At 39.2% G+C, this 22,511-nt stretch overlaps 1 protein-coding gene across 7 annotated transcripts in view; it reads left to right on the forward strand.

The window, feature by feature from the left end:
- Positions 1 to 19,312, forward strand: part of SRRM1 (serine and arginine repetitive matrix 1) — a 28,523-nt gene extending 9,211 nt beyond the window's left edge. Inside the window, exons 5-18 of one of the 7 annotated variants that reach the window (XM_077837645.1) lie at positions 934 to 1,046; positions 1,713 to 1,913; positions 2,724 to 2,924; positions 3,600 to 3,719; positions 5,448 to 5,719; positions 6,972 to 7,052; positions 7,436 to 7,522; positions 8,352 to 8,490; positions 8,947 to 8,988; positions 11,048 to 11,152; positions 11,598 to 12,059; positions 13,197 to 13,389; positions 13,716 to 13,907; positions 18,340 to 19,312. In XM_077837645.1, the coding sequence (XP_077693771.1) occupies positions 934 to 1,046; positions 1,713 to 1,913; positions 2,724 to 2,924; positions 3,600 to 3,719; positions 5,448 to 5,719; positions 6,972 to 7,052; positions 7,436 to 7,522; positions 8,352 to 8,490; positions 8,947 to 8,988; positions 11,048 to 11,152; positions 11,598 to 12,059; positions 13,197 to 13,389; positions 13,716 to 13,907; positions 18,340 to 18,444 (2,313 nt within the window). In that variant the 3' untranslated portion in view covers positions 18,445 to 19,312. The remainder of the gene's footprint in view (positions 1 to 933; positions 1,047 to 1,712; positions 1,914 to 2,723; positions 2,925 to 3,599; positions 3,720 to 5,447; positions 5,720 to 6,971; positions 7,053 to 7,435; positions 7,523 to 8,351; positions 8,491 to 8,946; positions 8,989 to 11,047; positions 11,153 to 11,597; positions 12,060 to 13,196; positions 13,390 to 13,715; positions 13,908 to 18,339) is intronic. The other 6 variants (XM_077837646.1, XM_077837647.1, XM_077837648.1 and 3 more) reach the window with 6 other exon arrangements.
- Positions 19,313 to 22,511: the final 3,199 nt, after the last annotated feature.

Genomic DNA, 22,511 nt, shown 5'->3' on the forward strand with positions numbered 1-22,511 from the left:
AGTTAACTAGTTCTTGTAAATTGTGTAAAATGCTGACATTCATCCAGTTTTTAATGTGAAATGTTTAGTCACAAACTGAAACCTCGTTTTTGTTGAAAAATGATGAGTTTATCACACTTCAGTCTGTGCTTCGGAGTGGGTAGGGGAGAGATTGATATGGCTTAAGAATTGTAGACTTGCAAAATGTAGCTTTTGCAGTTATATTTTATTTAGTGTCATGGTTATAGCAGTCATTTTTATGATTATTCCATTAGAGTAGCCTTCAAATTATTATTATTTTTTTTAAACTAGTTGGCATTAAGGTAGATTTTGCAAATTTGGATGAAACTGTTATTGAGGTGAAGAGGAGAGATAAATTATATAATTTTGATTTACTGCTGAAATGTAATATCTTTTGTTCAGGCTTGCCTTCTGAACTGAGACGATAGATTTTTTTTTTTTTTTAATTTCACAGCATAAAAAATTAAGTGGCTTTTAAAATGTCTTTTAGTTAATCTTGCGTGTTTTTTTTTTTGAGATGTGCATCTCAATAAATGGTCATTTTTTAAATTTTCTGCTTTGACTACTCCATTTTAATTCACACATGAAGTTGTGTTTGGATAAAAAATATGGCTTACACTAGTTAAGGTTCTGTTTTTGAAAAATCTGTCAAACATTGCTTTCTAGTTCTATAATTAATTTTAACATAGTTCTCATGCTCAATTTCTAGGTCAACGTAAATGGTGCCTAACGTTCTGTATTTGTATGTTTGTGAGTAGACAAAGCAGTTTTAGCTGATTTTATTTTTCTTTGACTTGTGTCCATATTGTTTATCAGGACTTGTGAAAAAGTCCTTTCATTACTCCTTGGACATTAAGATAGGAATATTTTTTTTTACGATAATTTGTGTCTGATTATGCTTCTGATTTAAATATACAATGTACTGTGTTTTAGATTGAGCAAGAAAAGTTGGCTTCTATGAAGAAACAAGATGAAGACAAGGACAAGAGGGACAAAGAGGACAAAGACAGCAGAGAAAAAAGGGACAGATCCAGAAGCCCAAGAAGGTATTACTAATACACTCTTAATATAAATATGTGCTTACAATTCCTGTTGGTCTTCAGGACAGTGGAGATTTCTAAAGATTCAGCAAACTTTGGAATGGACCCTACAGAATTCTTTTTAGGGGGCAAGTCTAGCTTGTTACTGAATATTAATGGCAGATAAAAAACTAGTGGTATATAAGGGAACAGGCATTGCTTGTAATGGTAAATGTATTACATTGAGAGCACAAAAGATTTTCCTGCGGTTCGAGCAGATGGTAAATTTCTGAGCTATCTTGTGAAAGTGTTTATGCTAATATAAGCATGATTTTAGATTTAGTTTGGTAAGCTTTTCTTGTTTGTGCAGCTATAACAGTTTAGTGTACAGGTGGTGGCTAATTTTAGTTTATCGAAGGCAAACATTATGTTGAATTACCAAACAAAACAGTTTCCCTAGAATTGTTAATGACAGTCCTGAAGTCTGAAGCCAGTTTTGCTAACTGATGGGTTCTTTAGAAAAATCTAAAATAGCTCTACCTTTGTTTTTTACCTTTCCCAGTTAGCAGTGGGGAAAAAGGATGTCTAATTTTTTTAGATGACGTTTCTTAGCTGTAAATATCTGTGGCTTTAGTTTTTTAAATATGCTCCTAACATAGTACATTATTTAAACAGCAATTGTCTCTTTCCTAGACGCAAGTCAAGGTCTCCTTCCCCTAGAAGGAGATCATCTCCTGTCAGAAGAGAGAGAAAGCGTAGCCACTCTCGATCTCCTCGTCACAGAACCAAGAGCCGTAGTGTTACTCCTGCACCAGAAAAGAAAGAGGAGACTCCAGAGCCAGAGCCTTCGGTGCAGGCAAAGGAAACTTTGATTCAAGAGGCAACATCAACTAGGCAAGTATTAGGGTTGATTTCTTTTCCCCCTTGAAATTAACTTTTATTATAGAGAATTATCATTCCCTTCAGTGTAATGGAGTTATTTTAATTCCTGGTGCTATTAGAGCTTTATAGAAAGCAGCCCCACTTTCTTCTGAAAAAATGTGCTACTATTTTTTTGCCTGGCAGATCTCTTTACATGTGTCACCGTGGACTTCAATAAAACATATTTCCACATAGAGAAATTAGCGTAAATCTGAGTGCATACTGATGTTTCACGAATACTTTTTTGTTGCATCACTCTAGTTAAGTCCTTTCCTTTGGCAGTGTTAAGTTTAGTTTCATTAAGAAATGTGTATTAAGGCTGGTTTGGCTTAAATTTCCCTGTATTTGTTGAGAACTTCGCAAGCGCCAGCTTCTGACTTCAGACTGGATAAAGGCAGAACACTTCGTAAAGTAATGATTCAGCACTTGGAATTGGACAGCCTCAGCATTATCTTAAATAATGGCAGACTGGAACTTTTGACAAATCAATTTTTCACTGATCCTACTTGATTAATAATTTCCACTATTCTGCATTGTCAGGTCAATCTATGGAAAGTTAACATATGGCCTATTCAATATACTTTTAATAATCTGTTACAGGAAGATGAAGACCTAAATCTTTTGACCATGAGTAGAATTTTAATAGGATTTGAAGCTATGAACACCTTAATCAGGTGTTACTCACTATCTTTTTTTTAGTGTCATAGGTTCTTTCTAATATATAATCCAGGTAGCTACAGATGGGATATGCTTATATTTTAAGTTTTTTTTTAACTTTAACAGTGATATACTGAAAGTTCCCAAACCTGAACCTGTACCAGATACTAAAGAAACTTCCCCAGAACGAAATTCAAAGAAAGAGAGAGAGAAAGAAAAAGAGAAGACTCGTCAAAGATCACCATCCCGTTCCAAATCAAGGTCAAGGTCTCGCTCACATTCCCCTTCTCATTCTAGACCAAGAAGGCGTCATAGATCACGGTCAAGGTAAGAAGATGAGTTTTTACTTTATCTTGAGGATAAAGGCCAGGAACTGAATGATCTGCTCTGACGTGGCCATTCAGAGCCATAAAACACTCAATTAACTGTGTACATAGGAAATTCTGGGGGGGACCTAATTATATGATGTGAGATAAAGGCCAAGGCATTAGTACCACTCTGTACAGTAATAATTCTCCTCAGTCAGAGATGAGCCTGCAGTGGGTTAGGCCGAGTAAGAGGGAGGGGAGAAGAAAAGTGGAAAACACCACCTAAACATGTTTATTATCTTCATCCTCTACCTCATCTGGGGAAAATGCTTGATATGAATGGCAGTTGGGCTGGGAGAGGGTACTGAATCCTGAATACGGTATTTGACAGCTCCAAGTGATTCTCCACAACCTCCTTTGAGAGCTAGGTTTGGTCCTGAAAACACTTAGAAGTTTAGATTTAAATTTTTTTTTTGTATGGATTAGTACAGAGGTTTTGATTGATTTGAAATCTTGTTTGCTTGTAGTTTAATGGTAACACGTTCCAGTACAACAGAAATGCTAATTTAGTGTGAATATACTTGCTACAAAGCAGCTTTATCACTTGGTTTCTGGTGACTAAATCTACCTCCATCCTGTGAAATTTAGGAGGTCGCTGTTCATTCTTCGAATTTTCATTGATTGATTGTGACAGGTCTTACTCCCCTAGAAGGCGGCCAAGCCCAAGACGACGACCATCTCCTAGGAGAAGGAGTCCTCCAAGGCGCATGCCTCCCCCACCCAGACACAGAAGAAGTAGATCCCCTCTGAGGCGGTAAGATTCCTTTTTGGTAAATATTAAACTGCTCATATTTGAAAGACATCACAAGGTTTTAAAAACTTTTAAAGTTAACTTGAAAAATAGTTATGAAGAGTGATCGTAGTATCAAAGGTAACTTAACCATAGGTGACTTTGATAGTGTATAGTATACAACTAAGGGCAGGTCTACACTACAGTGGAGATCGACACTCTGAGATGGATCCACTGGGGGTTGATTTAGTGGGTCTAGTAAAGACCCGCCAAATGGACTGCAGATTGCTCCCCAGTCGAGCCCTGTACTCTGCCCCCAATGAGAAGAGTAAGGTAAGTCGATGGGAGTCGACCCCCTGCAGTGTAGACCCTGTGGTAACTCGACCTAAGGCATAGCATAGGTCGACTTACCGCAGTCGTGTAGACATAGCCTAAGTGATTTAAAAGTTGCTTTGTCTTGTTTTATGCCTATGTCCCTTAAGAGCAGGGAAATAAAGCCCTTCGGATTGGCAGGAGTATTGCTATATTACTTAACGCTTTCTTTTTGAAGCTAATAACTTCTGTTCCAGAATCAGGTGTCTGATATAGTATCAAAAGGTCATAAATTGTTTTAAAGTACCTCTAATGGATGTTTTCTAACATTCATAAATGGTGATGGTTTGTGTTAATTGCTCAATTTTTTGTTCTGGCACTTTCTTTAGTGGACAGTGGTGGCATTGGTTATGTCATGACTTTACAAATTAAGACTGGCTTTTTAAACTTTGTTTTAGAAGTCTGTCCTTTTGTGGTGGTTTTTGCTTGGGAACTTACATCTTTGCCATCATTTAAACAGTTTTGGTGGCTGAGGAGAAAGTGCATGTCAGAGACCATGTGACTTCAGTGCACTGTTGAAATAGGAAACTTGGGACAGCTTTCACAAGAAAAAGGGGCTATAATACTTTTGGGTGTTTGAGACTTACTATAACTGCATGGTAACTTTTTTTGAGGTTTGTAAAAATTCATTTTTGAGACAAAATACTGTGAAAAGTATCAAAAGCGTATTTTGGCAAGATACGTAAGAACTCCCTTTTAGCAAATATTTATCTCACTCAAGTTAGGGTTTCTTTTTTCCAGGTTCTCAGGAATTCTGCAGCCAAAGGTGGATTCTGCAGGTACACAATTGCAACAGAATTTACCACAAATTTTGCAGCAGAATTCTAGAGGCCCTCTTTAAGTTTATAAAGTAAAGACAAGCTTAAAAATCATACAGAATATTGCTAAGATGTTTTCAGAATTGTTACATGTCTGATATTTGTGGAATTTGCAGCCTCCTGGTATAAAATTTTTGTTCCTTAAAGGTTCATTTCTGCCACCAGTCTTTTTAATAGATACTTTTTGAGGTTCAGTAAACAAGGTTCTGTAGGGTGAAAAATTCTCTTAACCATCTAAATACTAAACAACTCAAACACAAACACACGTACGCACACACAACAACCACAAGTCATTTTCTTGGATCCTTTAGAGTTAGTAATATTTTATAATCTAAAAAAGAAGGAAAACAAAAGGTAACATTTCAGACAAATTGTTCAGTTATAGTTTGAAAATAATTGAAACGTTAATTTGTGTTAGTCTCCTCTTGTATGAAATACTAAAGCGTTTTAGGCTAAAGTATGCCAGTTTTTTGGAAGTGCTGCTGTATGTAGTTTTATAGATATGCTTGCCGAATGAACTGTGCTTAATCAGACCCAATTAATGTTAACTTTGTATCTGCAGGAGAAGACGGTCATCGGCATCTTTATCTGGAAGCAGCTCTTCTTCCTCCTCTTCACGCTCTCGATCACCGCCAAAAAAACCACCTAAAAGAATTGTATCCAGTCCTCCTCGCAAAACACGTAAACTGTCTCCTTCTGCCAGCCCTCCTAGGCGGAGGCACAGGCCTTCCCCACCAGCAAGTTCGCCTCCAAAGCCACGCAGGTCTCCGACACCTCAGCAGTCAAATCGTGGAAGAAAAGTCCGTGGTTCTATTTCTCCAGGGAGAGCCTCAGGTATAGTCCCCTAAATGTGTGCTTCCCCCAATCGCTTTATCTATTTTAACCTTTACCATCTCGTAGCTAGCAAAGAGTATATAACTAATGGCAGGACTGCCTCAAAACTTTTGCCTTTTCAAAGTACGGAAGTTGTTGAATGGACATTTTATTAAATCTGGTCTTAAATATTAACAATATAGAGATTCATAGTACAAATCACTTAAATGTCAGCAACAAAAAATAAAGATTATAGTAGTTGACATTCAAAAAAAAAAATCCCATAGTGCTGAGTTGACCTCCCTGCAATGTTTCATTGTAAGAATAGGAAGATCTTAGTTGTTATGAAATCTAATACTTTAAGGCAAATACTAATTGGTAACAACTGGTGTAAGATTTTTTCTGCAATGTTTTGAGGCTTGTTTCTAAATTAGTTTATTTCCTACTCTGTGAAGATCTAGATTTGATTCATGTGTTTGCGTTTGAGGCAGTAGGCAAGGTTTTTAATTGTCACTGCATATTTCTCTTCACTCAGTTTTACTTAAATCACTTTAAAGAATCAAGCTGCAGTTTTCTCTTTTCAAGTGGTTATGGTATCAAATTTCTGTTCCAGAGGGATGGTACAATTGTGGGCTTCGGATATCAAACAATTTTCAGACATAGGAAAAAGTTTAGGCAGTTAAAATATAATTCAAAAGTAAGTACATCTCCAACTGTAGTCAGCCCTGAACTTTAATCTCTGGTTTTTAAAATTGAAATTTTTAATAAACCATAAATTGTATGCTCTCACTTCTTTTCTGTACTACATTTCAGTTGTATCATAGTAGAATTGAATAGTTTATTAAAATAAGTTTATTAAATGTATGTTACTGGCTTTTCAGGAAACATGTACCTTCATGGAATTAGTAGGAATTAAATTATCATACAATTTTAAGACTGTATTTTTCGTAACCTTCTGTGGTTAGAAAAAAAAACAAAAAACCGACATTTCTACTCAGTTTACATACTATAATTTCAAAGTAAAATAGCAGTATACCAGCCAAATATTATCTAAAAGTGCAACATTCTTTTCTGTATAGAAAAATCTGCCAGGAAGCTGAAGTCTAAAAAGTATACTACAAAAATTCATATGAAGCAGATGTAAACTGACATCATTCATGAAAAGCTTTCACTTGTTTTGTATGGATAACAATGTGTGCAAGATCTTATTAAATTTAATTTACAATCATATTCAACTTTTTCTTAGATTTGTCTGCTAACTTTTGTCTTTTAGCACCTAAACATAAGAGTATTGAAAAAAGAGAATCTCCCTCACCAGCGCCAAAACCTAGAAAAGTAGAATTGTCTGAATCAGGTGAGTTGGTCATTTACAATAGCTTTCCTTTAAATGGTATGAAAACAAACAAGGGGCACACTTATCCAGTGTGTTTCTTGAGATCCAGCGGCTTTGATAGCAATATTGAAGGTCAGGTTTTCAGAGAGATGTGTATAGAGGACATAAAGCATCCCACTTACATTAACTCTTTCCCGTATGCTTCTTTGAAAACCATAGCCAAAATGCATACTCCAAAGAGAGGATGCCTTTTTAATTAAAGATGTAGCACAACATTTTTTAAATAAAACACCTGATCAATTTTAACACTGCTTCACAAACTGTCTATATTCATAAAGTAACATGAAGTGACTGAAGGGACAAACATAAAAATTAAATGTTCCTTAATTGTGCATATCTTTCAGAAGAAGACAAAGGTGGAAAAATGGCTGCAGCAGATTCTGTGCAACAGAGACGTCAGTACAGAAGGCAAAACCAGCAGTCTTCATCTGGTACAGTAGTAATTTTGTAATTCTAATAAGATATTTTACTTGCATAATTAAATATGTTTAACATATTGGCTACTTTTGTACTGCTAAATTCAAATTGTGCTTAGTTTTACACGTTTCATTGATGTATCCTACAATGCTATGGGAAAATTAATCACACTTACCATAATGAAAATCTTTTATTCACTGATCAAAAAATACTCCAGGGAGAAGGCAAGTAGAATTTTGGGAGTTGGTACTATACATTTGTTATAGTATTTATCTCTTGAAAAGTTGGCACAATTTTAAAGCATTTTACTATCGTGTAAAACCCAGCATTTTCCTGTGGGCAAATGACCTCTGTCTTTGCAACTGCTCATTTTCTGATACTTACTTTAGAATCGTGCATTCTGGGGCATAACTAGCTAGCCCAGAATTGTCAACAAATCTCATAGGAGCTGAAAAGAATGTTACAACATTTCTCTTCTCCTGTTCAGTGCCTCTTTACTTGTAAATTACTTGGAATATTTCTGCACATACTCAGTTTGGCTTCTGGTTTCACACTTCACCTTGTAAATTATTTTGCTGGTCAGAATTGCTCTTGCAGTTCTGTTGCTGCATATAATTGATTCGGGGCTTTTATTAATGCTGTTGAAGTCAGCATCTCTGTTTGTCCTCCAGCTAAATTTGTTCAGTATTTTGCAGCTGCATATCTTGTGTTGGTTCTGCAACATGTACCTGAAATTCAGGTTTTATATACACACAAACTTACACCAATTTAAAGTTGTGTTTTGAAGCAGTTATTCTAGACGCTCTTATTTCTGTTTAAGAAATAATTATTTTGTATTTATAGACTCTGGTTCTTCATCTTCCTCTGAAGAGGAGCGACCAAAAAGATCAAATGTGAAGAATGGTGAAGTGGGTAGGCGCAGACGACACTCGCATAGTCCATCACCTTCTCCACGGAAACGACAAAAGGACTCTTCCCCTCGGTAAGTACTTTCTTCTGCTCAGCACAACTGATGTATTTAACAGTGACAAAATATATAACTTACAAATGGACTAACTTCTCATCTCTTAATTTGCATTACATTATTGCCTACAGGCCCCCAGCAGAATCAGTTGGGATTACCCTTGTCCAAGTGCTATGCAAACACCATAGAAGATGGTCTGTGCACCAGAATTTAGATTTTAGAGGTGAAAGTGATACCTTGATACCAGCACTAGATTTTTTTGTGAGATTATTGGACCTGATCCAAAATCTATTGGGGCTTTGGACCAGGTCCTTACAGGAGGGTTTTTTTCAATCTAATGCAAGGAGATTAATTTGACTTCTGCTCAAGCGTTGAGAATTACTTTGAATCTTGTGCAAACATGTTCATCTTTGCATGAAGTAAATCTTTGGCAAATGGAATTTTTGACTTTGTTTTTTTCTCCACTGCTGTCAGGATGCAGATGGGAAAGAGGTGGCAATCACCAATGATTAAAAGGTTGGTTAGAAACGAATCCATTAATTAAAATTAAATTTAAAGTTTTTCTAGAAACACTGTACTTTTGTAGCAGACGGTGAGCATGGGTGCCCTTTCTCCTGCTTCACCCACACAGAAGACATTTCAAATTGCAAGATAATGGGACAAGAAATCCAAATTGTTCATTGCCTCTTTTCCTTCTAATAGTGAAATTGTTTCAGATCTGCCTTATGTCCATAGATGACAGTTTGGGTAACTGGTTGAAATAACCTGATATTGTGCCTTAGAAGCTTAACTGCATTGGTGTATATGACATTTATCAAAGTTACGCTCTCCAGGCAAGATTTTACTTGTTTTTATTCCTCAAATATAATTCTGAAACAGAGGTGAGCAGTAAGTATGTGAAGATATTTCACACATTGCTACCAGCTGTTTTTGTGGTAGGAAAATAAAATGGGCTAATGGGGAACTCAATGTTTAAAAATAAAGCTATTTAACTCCTCAAATACCAAGAGGAGATGGAGGTTCTAAAATTCCCATTCTGTCTTCTCTCCCTTTTACATGCATTTTCACTGTGTGTCCTGGAACAATCTGGTTTAGTAGTGGGACTGAAGTTAGCAGCTCCTGCAAATTTCACAGGCTGAGTGCTTCATCATTTTGTCACAAATCTTACCTTTCAGAGGTAGCTTTATAGGCAGTTCCTTTGAAACTTGATTTTTAGACTGAGTGTAGCATAATGCAGAAAGTCAGTGATGACTTGGCAAAGACATGGCCAGAATAGTAGATTCTATCATGGTCTCTGCCACTAGACTGCCCATCTGAAGTCAACTGAAAACAAGAGTAGGTGCCTCACTACTATTAGGAAAAGTGCTAATTTTAAACTTAAGAGGCTGGATCTATAAGATAAATATTTAATGACAGGTGTGAATAATCTATAATGATTAAAACCTAACCAGAACGTAGGTGCCACATATGATTGGCTAAATTTGAGCCAGATGAAATGTTACCAACTTCCTCAAACTCTGACAAATTCAGTAATAAATGTGTTCAGTCTTCAAACTGTTGCATATAACAGTTGTTTTACTTGAATTTCAGGACAGCGTACTTTACTTTACAAAAGAATAAATTCAGCTAAGTCCTTCTTTATCAATGTGTAACAAATTTTCTCCTAGTCTGTTGCCTTATACATTTAATATGAAAACTATTATTGCTGAATATTTTTAGTGGGTCTTACGGTGATATTTGAAGATGGCTTCATATTTTTTCAGCTCACAAAATCATGTTTAGCTCTTGAGGAACAATCCTGAGCTGCAAATATCTAGTTTCTTGCTATGGAAAAATATAGCAAGGCTATTTGGAATTAAATATTAATTAGCAGACTCCTCCTATTGATTAAAAGTGCAGGGCAGCCTTTAAAAAGCAAAAAAGATATTTAATGTTTTTGTCACTAAAAAGCTACATTTGTTTTCCTCACAGAATTTAAACCCGTTGAGCTTTTCAGACATTTTGGGGAAACACATTGGGTCCAGATTTCCCCATATAAGTTAAATACAAATCTTTGTCTTCGGTGGGAATAGTGTCTGGACCCCTTGTGCTCTGAATATTTTAAATGCAGTATAGCAATATCTTAGCACCAACTCTGGTTTTCTTAGCCTGTGCTCTTGCTGAAGTGTTAAAATCTACCAGTGGTAAAGAGTACATCTGCTTAGAATCAATTTCTGTTTGTGTACCTGAAGTCTCTGAAGTTGGCAGCCATTTAAGATATATCCCCACTAGGAAGATAAATATCTCCTTGGTCTAGTGAGCTTTAATAACTTCTTTTCCCTGGAAAACAACTCTGGTAAGGTGGAAGACTCCTCATAGCTTCTCTATCCCATACTCTCAGAGAAAACCAACTTTGCTGCATCCTTTTTGTCTCTTAGACATAATCACTGTCTGATAGTGTTTGCATCTAATTTGGAAGACAAGTATCTGAACCAGCTTAGTTTTATATAGTGGAGATGACATGGCAGGGAAAACATTAAGTATCTGGCATGAGGTTTGTTTTTTTTTAATAAAGCAACTCTTCTGTTTCCTCTAGTAGGAGGAGGAGGAGTCCATCACCACCACCTGCCAGAAGACGGCGCTCTCCTTCTCCTGCCCCTCCTCCAAGGCGGCGCAGATCGCCTTCATTGCCTCGCCGAAGGTAACTGTTGCTTTTTATTAATTCCTAAGGACAGTTCTGAAAATCAAGAGTTGTAACACTGTCCAATAAAAAACAAATGTCATGATTAATGGAAATGATGCCTTTTGCTGATAAGTTTCTTGTTGGGAAATCATTTTTTTAAATTTAAAATCATAATTTTGTTTTCTGAAACATTTTCGGTGGGGGGTGTGTTCAACTGAACCATTGTAAGTGCTGAGTGTAGCAAGCAGTCACTTCACTTACCTCATATTGAAATGGCTATTGGACAGTGTATACTCTGCTGTAGTTCCTTGAGATTGCTGTAAGAACTTTAAAAGTGGAACACATCAATGTAAAATCTTTTCTTCTTTGCCAAAGTGTGTATCTTTAGCCATTGGCAGCTAACTTGTGTGAGAACTTTGTCCTGTATACATGATTTCTCAAATTCTTTCTGTTGGTTTTGTAGGTCTCCATCACCACCTCCTCGCAGGCGCTCACCTACTCCCAGACGATATTCTCCTCCAATACAGAGACGATACTCTCCTTCCCCACCTCCTAAGCGAAGAACAGCAACTCCCCCTCCCCTTCCAAAACGAAGGGCATCACCTTCTCCACAACCCAAGCGCAGAATCTCGCATTCTCCCCCACCAAAACAAAGAAGTTCTCCTGTGGCAAAGAGGCGTTCCCCATCACTATCTTCCAAGCATAGGAAAGGTTCTCCTTCCAGCAGGTCTAATCGTGAAACCCGATCCCCACTACAAAACAAACGGCATTCACCATCTCCACGGCCTAGAGCTTCACATACCTCTTCAAGTCCACCGCCTCTGCGAAGGGGAACTTCATCTTCACCCAAGCGGAGACAGTCTCCATCTCCAAGCACTAGACCCATCAGGAGAGTATCAAGGACCCCAGAACCCAAAAAGACAAAGTAAGGGACTTGTTAACTTATAGCTATAGGCAAATGGGAATAGATAAAGCAAGGGTTTGCACTAAAATCAAAGGGTGTCAGTATTATGTCTTCATGCTAGTCTAGTTCCTGTTGACATACTGCTTTCATTCTGCCAACTTCTATAATGTGGCTTTTCTGAAATGACTGTTAGAGGCATTTCCTGTCGTATGAAAATTCATGGCTGGGAATAGCTTCAGAGGCACTGCAGAAGTTCATTTTTGACAAAGTGTGGTAGTGGGAAGGCAGAATAAAGGCAAACATCAAACACGGATAATGGTGAAACCAAAGCAGATTACAAAATAAGACTTCAAAGGGATTTTTAGCTTTGTTTAGAGCCTAGTGAACTATTCATGAAAGTTCACTATGGAACAGGGCTAACCCAAGTCACATTCTTATTAAATGAATATTTGACAAGCTTTTAGTAGTGGGAGATCTCTACCTAAACATCTAGTGAAGGTATGGCAGTGCTGGCTTAATCAGTTCTTTCAGGAAAATTACATAGCTGAATGCAATCCTGTCTTAACTGGTGATAAAACAGTAGCTGTGCCATGTTGAATTTTTATCAGGTGTGAAGAGAGGACAGCCACTCATGAACAGGAGAACACTATAGTCTGTCCAAGATACTAATCTGTGGTAAACCTACAATATCTTTTTGGCTTGCCAGTCTGCAGTGCTTAGTTAGATCTTGGATTTTCCTTTTACTGTCATTCTTATGAAGAATTCCAGTCTAAATGTATGGAATTTAGCTCCACAGTAAAGGGATTAATGTGAACAGATTTGTAGATCAGCAGTAACTCAAAGGGTACGTCTGCACTGCAGTTAAACACCACCGGCTGGCCTGTGTCGGCTGACTCAACCTAAAGGGCTGTTTAATTGCAATGTAGACATTTGGGCTGGAGTCCAGGCTCTGGGACTCTGAGCCTAGACATCTATACCCCAATTGAACAGCCCCTTAGCCAGAGTCAGCTGGTACAGGCCAGAGACTGGTGTCTAATTGCAGGGTAGAAATACCCTGTGTGACCATGGTTAGTTACATAATAATTGTTAAGTTACCTTGTTTGCATTTACTGTATAAGGCACAAGGAGTCCTAAATGTTAATCTTTTTTATTTTTAAGGGCTTCCACACCAAGTCCACAGTCTGTGAGAAGGGTGTCTTCATCCAGGTCTGCGTCAGGATCGCCTGAGCCAGCACCTAAGAAACACCAAGCACCTCCATCCCCTACTCGGTCTCGATCCCCCTCCACTAACTGGTCGCCACCACCTGTGAAAAAGGCTCAAAGTCCTACGCAGAGTCCATCCCCTGCAAGGGTATGTTTTCTAATAAAAGTAGTACTTAATTGGAATATGCCTACAGAACTTTCCTCATGTGGCATATTTCTCTTGCCTAGTTTTGCTTATGATGATCAAACAATTCTAGCTCATTTACTAGTGTAGTTAAATGCAATTCCTTTTAAATGATGGGATGGCAATAGCTGTTCCATAGACACACACACTCGTTATGCAGCAAATGTGCTTAACGTCCAGGCCACATGATCTTTGTAAAGAGAAAGGGTTTATTTGTGCATCCTCACCCGATACACAAATCTGGCATACGTATCTCCAACGGTGAAATAAGGAATTTATTTTCATTACAGAATTCTGACCAGGAAGGTGGTGGGAAGAAAAAGAAGAAAAAGAAGGATAAGAAGCATAAAAAGGACAAAAAGCACAAGAAACACAAAAAACATAAGAAAGAGAAGGCTGCAGCTGCTGCAGCAGCTGCTGCTACTTCAGCGGCTACTTCATCAGCCCAGGAAGACCCAGAAGCAGAGACAGAGCCCAAAAAGGTTGGCTAAATAAATCTGATTTCGAAAGCCAAAGAGTGAAATGAAAGAACATGTTTATAGACGTAATTGATACTTATGTATGATTTTGACAATATCTGTTCTAAGCCCAATATATTTGAAGGCAGGGCATGAATTATGCTACAACTGGCTAAATTGTAAAATTTAGTTCAAGTCACCTCTGCATATTCCCTTCTTGGGATGGCAGAGGCCACTGGAATAACTCCAATTAGAGGTTAGTTACCTCCGTTTCTCTTCCTTTCCATCATCCTCTCCTAAAAACAAAAGTCATTTTCTGCTTCTGAGAGGCTATTAATGAGCATTGTCTACATTGCCTTTTCCTTTCTACAAAGCGGTAGATAGGTGACACTTTTGAGCAACGGTTTAAAAAAAAAAAAGTCCACTTTGTACAGTGAAATTCATCCATGGCAAGCTAACATCAAGCTTTTATTTTGTTTTAAGTGTAACTATTAAATTGGATCATATTTTTTTAAAGTTAAATATACAGAGAACTAAAAATCTACAGACCAATAGAGATTTTTCCACTAATGCTTTTACAAACAGTATTCGCTACAATTATAAATATTTCATGCCAAGTTTGAAACTCAGGTTTTGAAGTACTGAGATCCTGAATGCGGGATTGACTTGTCCACACTGAGAGAAAACTGGAAAGTACGCAAATGGCATAAGTAGTGGGTATTTATAATTTTTTGTTTCAGCAACCTGACATGTTAAAATCATATTGTAAATATACACACTTACGTTTGAATGTCCCTTTAAAAAATCCAAAGCAAATAGTAAATCTCGTGGGGCAAATGAAATTGTATTTTTTGCTAAAAACCTATTTTGTTGTATTTCAGCCTTCTGTATGACATGGCTGCTTGTTAGTTGTAGGCAGCAAACTAGAGACATTCTGTGCTATATTTGTATGACGTTATAGTAGAAATGGTACGCAAAAGTGTATATAACCTAGGTAAAATTTCTAGTGTATAAAACCTCTGCTTTTGACGTTTCTGAATGATCATCTCTAGTTCAAGTATATGTACCTGTTGGTACTCCTCCATTGGATGTGCATGAGCCTGTGTGCTCTTGATTGGAGATTGCAAAGCAGTGCTCACGGTCATGCGCAGAACAACACCTTGTGCTCTGAACTAGGAGATACAGGCAGGAGGTGGAACACTTCCCCCACCCCCCCGCCAATCCATAACTCCATAATGTTTTATGCAGCCAATGGAAGTTGCCACAAGCTCAGTTTAGACCCTCTCCAATAGACAAGGAATCCAAGAGTCTGGACTTACTGGGCAGAAGAGTTGTTCATCAGCTGCTCTTCGGTTTTGTGTTGCTAATTATCAGGCCTTGATGGTGAAAGACGCATTTACCATGTATTCAATATTTACACACTTAACTGAATATGTGCCACAAGATCAGAGAGACCAGTTTCAGCCCATCATTGCAGGGGGCAGTTGGTCACAAAAGCCTCCCTCCAAGCTGCCCTAGATGCTGCAGACACAGTGTTGAGATCCATGGCCATGGCAGTGATCATGAGAAGAGTATCCTGGCTCCAGCCCTTAGGTCTTCCAAGAGAAGTACAGTCCACAGTCAAGGATCGCCCCTTTGAAGGACCCAGGCTCTTCAGTGATCATATGGACTCCTCTCTCCACACACTCAGGGATTCCAGGGCTACGTTGCATTCACTGGGATTCTCTACGTGCCTGCAATAAAAAGAGAACTTTGTTTACAGCCTGCCCAGAGATCCAGGCCATTCCAATATCATCAGCAGTCCACCTTCCCTATATCTGAGGAGGCCTTCAGGAGAAGGAGCAAGCTGCAGAAAGACTACTGACCCCTTCTTCTTAATTGGCTCCCTCCTTCTAAAAAGCACTTTTGACACCTTGGCCAAGGGCATAAATCATCCCAGTTCACTGGATTTCCGCATTGTGCAATCTCCCCCCCCTTTGGAGATTGACTGACTGTCCCCTTACCTCAGACAAGTGGATACTGGAAGTCCCCAGAGTGGGTTACTTTGTCCATTTCCACTCTGTTCCTCCCTATCCCTCTTCAGGGACCTCTCTCATAAAAAGCTCTTAAGGCAAAAGGTTCTGTGTCCTCTTCCATCCTGCACCCCCACCCCCCTCCCTCACTTCTGGGGCAGTACAGCTGGTTCCAGCAGAGTTCATCGGGAAAGGATTCTATTCCAGTTACTTGGTTTCCAAGGGAGATGGAGGGTGGAGACTGATCCTCAACCTCAGGAACTTTAACTACTATTTTTTTAACACTTCAGAATGGTGACATTAGTTCCAGTTCTTCCACCCGTTGATCCAGGAGACTGGTTTGTTACCCTTGACCTACAAGACACCTCCTTTCATGTAGCCATCCACTCGTCGGACAAGCGCTTCCTGTGCTTTGTAATAGGAACAGACCACTATCAATACTGAGTTCTTCCCTTCAGAAGCACTCGGTATTGAGTTCTCAGTATTCTTCTTCACCATATCTCCAAGGGTGTTGGGAAAGGTCCTTTCGGTAGTGGCAGCTCCTGTCCGTCAGTGGGGGATCTCAGTATCCCCAGATTTGGGCAACATGTTGATCCGGGTGAATCATACCAAGGTCCAGACAGGTACAACAAAGGCATTAAACTTGTTCCAATTGCTAAGATAAACTTCTCAGGAGCTGTTTTGGATTCCACAGCAGCAAAAGCCTACCTTCCCATTGAGAGATTTCCCACGCTATCTGGCCTAATCTCATTGCTGCAGTTCGGCTCACAGATGACCAAGACATACAAGGCCACTTGGTCGGGGTAACAATAGACAATAGGGCAGAGATGTACATCAAGTGCCAGGGTAGACCAAGAGCCTAGTCCTTGTGCACAGAGTATTTCCCATCAAAAAGCCACATCAGTGGTTGGTCTATCATGGAGGGAAATACTGGCACATGTATCAAACTGCTGTCAGCTCCAGAATGTCGCTGTGAAGCACCAGTCTTTGCAGACACTGCCCTGAGGTGTATTTCTTTGCAAGTGAGCTTCCCATCCTAACAGAAGCATCTGTTACAACCACAGACTTCCTAAGCTGACGCTTTCTGGCAAGACCGCGAATGGGAGCTCAAACTCTTTTGCAGACCTGAGGTCTACCACAAGTAGATCTCTTCAGCACCCTGAAATGTCACCTGTTTTGCTCAAGGGGAGATTATGGCCTCAGTTCCCAGCCTCAGTTCCCAGCAGGACAGTGGGGTGGGAGGAGGTATTGTTTCATATTCTCTGTGTATATATAAAGTCTGCTGCAGTTTCCACGGTATGCATCTGATGAAGTGAGCTGTAGCTCACGAAAGCTCATGCTCAAATAAATTCGTTAGTCTCTAAGGTGCCACAAGTACTCCTTTTCTTTTTGCGAATACAGACTAACACGGCTGTTACTCTGAAACAGTTCTATAGGAGATGCATGGATATCTCCTTGGCCTTTTGCCCTACTGTATGCTTTACCCACAGGCATCATTAATCCTCACAACTCTTACCAAGCTATGTATGGAAAGAACGAAAGCTATTCTTACAGCACTGGCCTGGCCTAGGCAGATGCAGTACTCAAACCTCATCCACCTCTGAGGGGCACCCCTGTGACTTCCTACCACTGAGGACCTATTGACACACAACTTGGGGTCCCTCATCCACCCCAACCCTTCCTCTCTGAACCCCGGTGTAGCTGCTGAATGGCTCTCAACCGTGGAATTGACCTGTTTAGATGCAGTTTAGTCAGTCCTTTTGTCCAGCAGAAAGCCTGGTTACCCACGAGACTTACCTCCAGAAGGGGAAATGCTTTTACTCTTGGGGCTCTCTTTCCATCTTCCCAAGCCTTGGAAGTTCTGCTTCTCAAGATAGTGGGCTAGATACTAAAATTAAAAGCGAGAGGTCTGTCAGCTCTTAGGGTACATTTGGCTACTATCACAGCTTTCCACTTACCCATCCAGGGGCTCTCGGTGTTTGCCCACCTGTCACAGCCAGATTCCTCAAAGGTCTGTATAATTTACATCCTCCTGTCTGGCACCCACTCCCAGCGGGACCTAACGCTCTAAGGAGATTCCCCCTTAGAACCGATGGTCACCTGTTTTCTCCTCCACCCCTCCTTTAAAACTTTGTTCCTAGTCACCATTACTTCAGCAAGAAGAATGGGAAGCTGGGGGCACTCATGGCCTAGCCATTGTAAACCACCTTTTTTTTAATAGGGACACCATTTTACCACACACTCATTCCTGTTTTCTCCCAAAGGTCTCATCAGCGTATCACATTAATCAAAAGATTTGTCTTCCTGTATTCTACCCTTCCAGAAATGTAGCAACTTTGCATCCCACAATTTTACATTTGCCATATTGCAGTATCAGGATGGCTATTACCTGGTCTAGCTCTTCATGTCTGTGGAAATAATCACTTCTGTATCTTTGTTTTAAGGAGACAGAGAGCGAAGCAGAAGATAACCTGGATGATTTAGAAAAACATCTGCGAGAGAAGGCACTGAGGTCGATGAGGAAGGCACAAGTGTCCCCACCATCTTAGGCTGAAACCTTTGATATAATGTACATTTTATTTGGTTTGTACTCAGAATTCAATTTCAAATTGCTAAAATGTGTTTGAGCTTTAGAATATAACATTTGTTGTAATAATTGCTAGGTTGAGGTTCACCATGTAAAAAAGGCATGGATTTACATTACAAAAAGCATCCACAGTGTACTAGTGACATTCTTTCATTGACAGTTGACATTATTTCATGTAGAGTGAAACTTTTTAGAAGCAGTAAGATGGGTCAAGGGTTTTAAAAATGACTGGCAACCTCAGTTTCTTTAAAATGTACCAAAACCTATACAAATGTTTATAAAGTTTTCATTTTTTTTATCCACTTATATTGCTACTAACCTTTGTGATTTATAAGCTTGCCCAGAAATGAAACCACTTCAATTGCAAGGGAAGTACATATGATATTTTAATGCCATAATTGCTCTATTGTTACCTGTGTAGTTGCCATTAAAGTGAATCAAGAACAGAAATCTAGAATGGTACGTAAATGAAAGCATGTCGTTTGCCAGGACACTGTGGGTTTATATTGATGTAATAAGTTGATTTGGAACACTGGAATTTCATTTGTATTTTTGTTCTTTTTTTAAAAAGGGCAGTTTCCTTATCAGCAGTCCCAGAGAAGTTCCACACTTACATAAATTTTGTTTGTGAAAAGATGTTGTGGCCCCATTCATGATTCTTGTCTGGTTGCAGTTCTTCTTAATGGTATACGTAACTTTCAGAGATGATGTCTTTGAAAGCCTGAAGGACCTGAACTTTGGATATTGTCATGTTTTCACTGTTTTTCTGTTTTTTTAACTAAAGCTATATAAAGCTTGTGGATTAAACAAAATAAATTTCTAAATTTAAAGAGTTGTTGGTTATTATATGAACACACTTGTTAAACCTTTTCCTCTGAGACAGGGTCAACAAATAACGTAGATGTTAAAAACGGATGTCTAAAATGCTGGATTATGCAAAATGAGATTTTACGTTAAAAATGATATCCCACTGGCAGAAGTCGCCCTGACTCTGTTAATACAATGATGTTTCTGATGTGCTGTGCTAGCCTTGCGAAAATACCGGCCCAGGCATAAAATCTACCTGCTAGCTCTTTGCTTTGATGATTGTTAATGGAAAAAGTCTTTAGCTGCTTGTCATAATTACTTGCTGCAGCAAAGAGAATTTTGCCAGGTGGTGCTGTATTGTATGGTTACAAAATGGAGATTTGGCAGAAACTTATTTCATAGCCTTATTTACTATTCAGTTAAACAAATACCCAGCTCAGGTAATTTGAACATATTGATGGGACACGTTTGCCTTCAAAATAGTATATTTTGAGACTGACTAGATTGCAGGCAAAATTTTCACAAGTGCCTAGTCCCATTTTTCGTAATTTAGGAACTAAAAAAAGAACAAAAATGCAATGGGACTTAAACTAGGTGACTAAGATACTTTTGAAAATTTTGCTGTGCATCTTAATTGTGAAAAGCATATCTACTTAGGTGTAAATATTTGATTAGACTGGAACATAAGTAAAGAGGCTAATTGAGTCACTATTAAGATAAGTGCAGGATGTTCTGTATTCTGAATTGCATAATTGAATTCCTTTGTAGATATCTTATAACTGAAATCACTTTATCTTCTTTGTTTGAGCCCAAGCTTGTCTGACCTGCAATTCACAACTCTGAATCCTCTTGCTTCCCTTCCAACCTCTGCTCTTTAATCCATGGATTTGTAATGGTGCAGCATTTGTTCAAGAAGTGATTGCTTGAAATATCTTGGCCTTGCCATTTCTTACCACTATATATGAGACTTGACCGCTGTGTATGTACTGAGTCTGACTGCAAATGCTGTGTGATTACGTGGGAGTCTTGTTGATTAATGCTACCTTTCTGGAAAGGCAGATCAGTTGGTTTATATAAGCTTCAGTTGCTGGAGTAATCAGAATTCATCACACAGAAATCTATTCCAAGTTACATTGAATTCTGTTAGAATGAAAATGCACCCGTTGTAGTAAACCTAGGGATGAAATGCAAGTCATTGGGAGTTATTCTATTTAGCAGATCAGAGAACAGAAGGAAAGAGCAGCATTCTGTGCCAAGAGATGTGGTGGCAGCAGGTATGTTGGGGGGATGGCTTGAAACATAAAGTAATTTGAGGGAAATCTTCAATTAATAAACCTTATTTGTTGGAGTATTTTAAGTTCTAGTCTTGCAGCCTCAGATGCTTCTCCAGTATGTTCTTACACAGATCCAAGTTCTTGAGTTTGGCCACTACCATGTTTAGATCTTTATGTCCTGAAGCTAATTTGTTAGGTACTTTTCTTTTTTGGACAAGAACTGTCCTACCCTCTGTTTGGAAAGTGTCTAGCACACTTTGGGTGCTGATGTAATCAAAATAACTACACCAATGCACAGTTCTGTGCTCAAAGCCATTAGTATAACATTTTTTGCACATTAAAACTTATTCTTAGCTCCACATAGTTGTACACAAATCTGCTAAGCAGAGGCCCAGGACTGGAGTATCAGGGCTGATATAGACTGTGATTGAGGGGGATGAGAACACTTGCACATCATCTGCCTACAGTATGCCTCTCACACTCCTGTTTCTTCACTTTCACAAACACCAAATTCACTCCCATCTTGGATGTGGATTTTGTTACACTTCAATAGAGCTGCCTTTTACAAGACTGTTTCGGTGGGTCCATAGAAAACCTCCCTTTGATTTCAGTGGGAGCAGAGTGAGGCCAACACTGAGCGTATTTGGAAAATTCTAGGTTCCCATTTCTAGCAATATGTTTTCACTTCGTTTCTTCAAAGCCCCATGTACTGGGAGACGGTCAGCACATCAATTCTGTAGTAGGTTCCCGTGTTGCTGAATTCTGTAGTGGAGTGAAACAGTTTGAAAAACATTGACATTAGGAGTTCATTGAATTTAAAATGAATAGCAACAATCAATGCCCAGTTGAAGTTGGTATCGTGTAGTTTATGCTGCTGCTGCAATTAGTGCACATGGGATTCAGCACTGACAATACATAGTTGATAGTTTTGAAGACTGGGTGAGTGAGCTGGCAGCTTTAACAGCTACATAAAGTATGTGGGGATTTTGCATATATGCAAGTCCCTGTTTTGTGTGTGTGCTGTGTGGCCTTTTGTCATTGAGGGGTCAAGGTGTCAGACATGGACACATGTTTGGGGCTGTTGGTGCTTTATGTGAGGAATGTTTTTTCTGCCTTGTTAAGGTTTCCTCTTATCTGACTCTTCTCATTCCCCTCCATGCTTGTCCCCCTGTGAGAGTAATGGGGAGGGGATGAGTGGGCAGGCCAGTAGTGCCTGTTCTTCCCCAATTCCAGCATCTTTCCTGCTATGAGGGGAGAGGCAAAGGCTTCCCTTTGCTCCTGCTCCTTACCCTCTATCTCTTGGGGTTGGCTGGAGAGAAATGTGGATTCCACAAATTCCCAGTATTTGAAATTTAGCTCTGTTTGGCTGGCTGTCTGTGTTTCCCTGCTTAAACCCCAAGGCAGATTAAGGATTGCTCATTTCCTGAGGGCTGCTCATGTATTTGGTGACCTGTGTGTAATATAGGTGGCTCGTGTTGCCATGTTTAATAGCTTTGTCTTTTGTGGAGGCTGTAAGATACAAGTTATAGTAGTCGATGTGGGGTTGACAAGAGCAGGAGGAAAGTAAGGAAAATTGTACTGGGGCCTTGAGGTTGGGGGGCTCGCCAAATGTCTGTAACTGGGGTGAAGTGGGAGGCAGTGGGGCCACAGCAAACGTAATATACAGGGGCCCAAAATTTCTCTGAATGGGCCTCAGAGTAGCAGCCGTGTTAGTCTGTATTCGCAAAAAGAAAAGGAATACTAGTGGCACCTTAGAGACTAACCAATTTATTTGAGCATAAGCTTTCGTGAGCTACAGCTCACTTCATCGGATGCATTCAGTGGAAAATACAGTGAGGAGATTTATATACACACAGAACGTGAAAAAATGGGTGTTATACACACTGTAAGGAGAGTGATCACTTAAGATGAGCTATTACCAGCAGGAGAGCGGAGGGGCTGGGGGAGA

This window comes from Eretmochelys imbricata, chromosome 19 (genome assembly GCF_965152235.1).
Source record: "Eretmochelys imbricata isolate rEreImb1 chromosome 19, rEreImb1.hap1, whole genome shotgun sequence".
In the NCBI taxonomy this organism is placed as follows: Eukaryota; Metazoa; Chordata; order Testudines; family Cheloniidae; genus Eretmochelys; species Eretmochelys imbricata.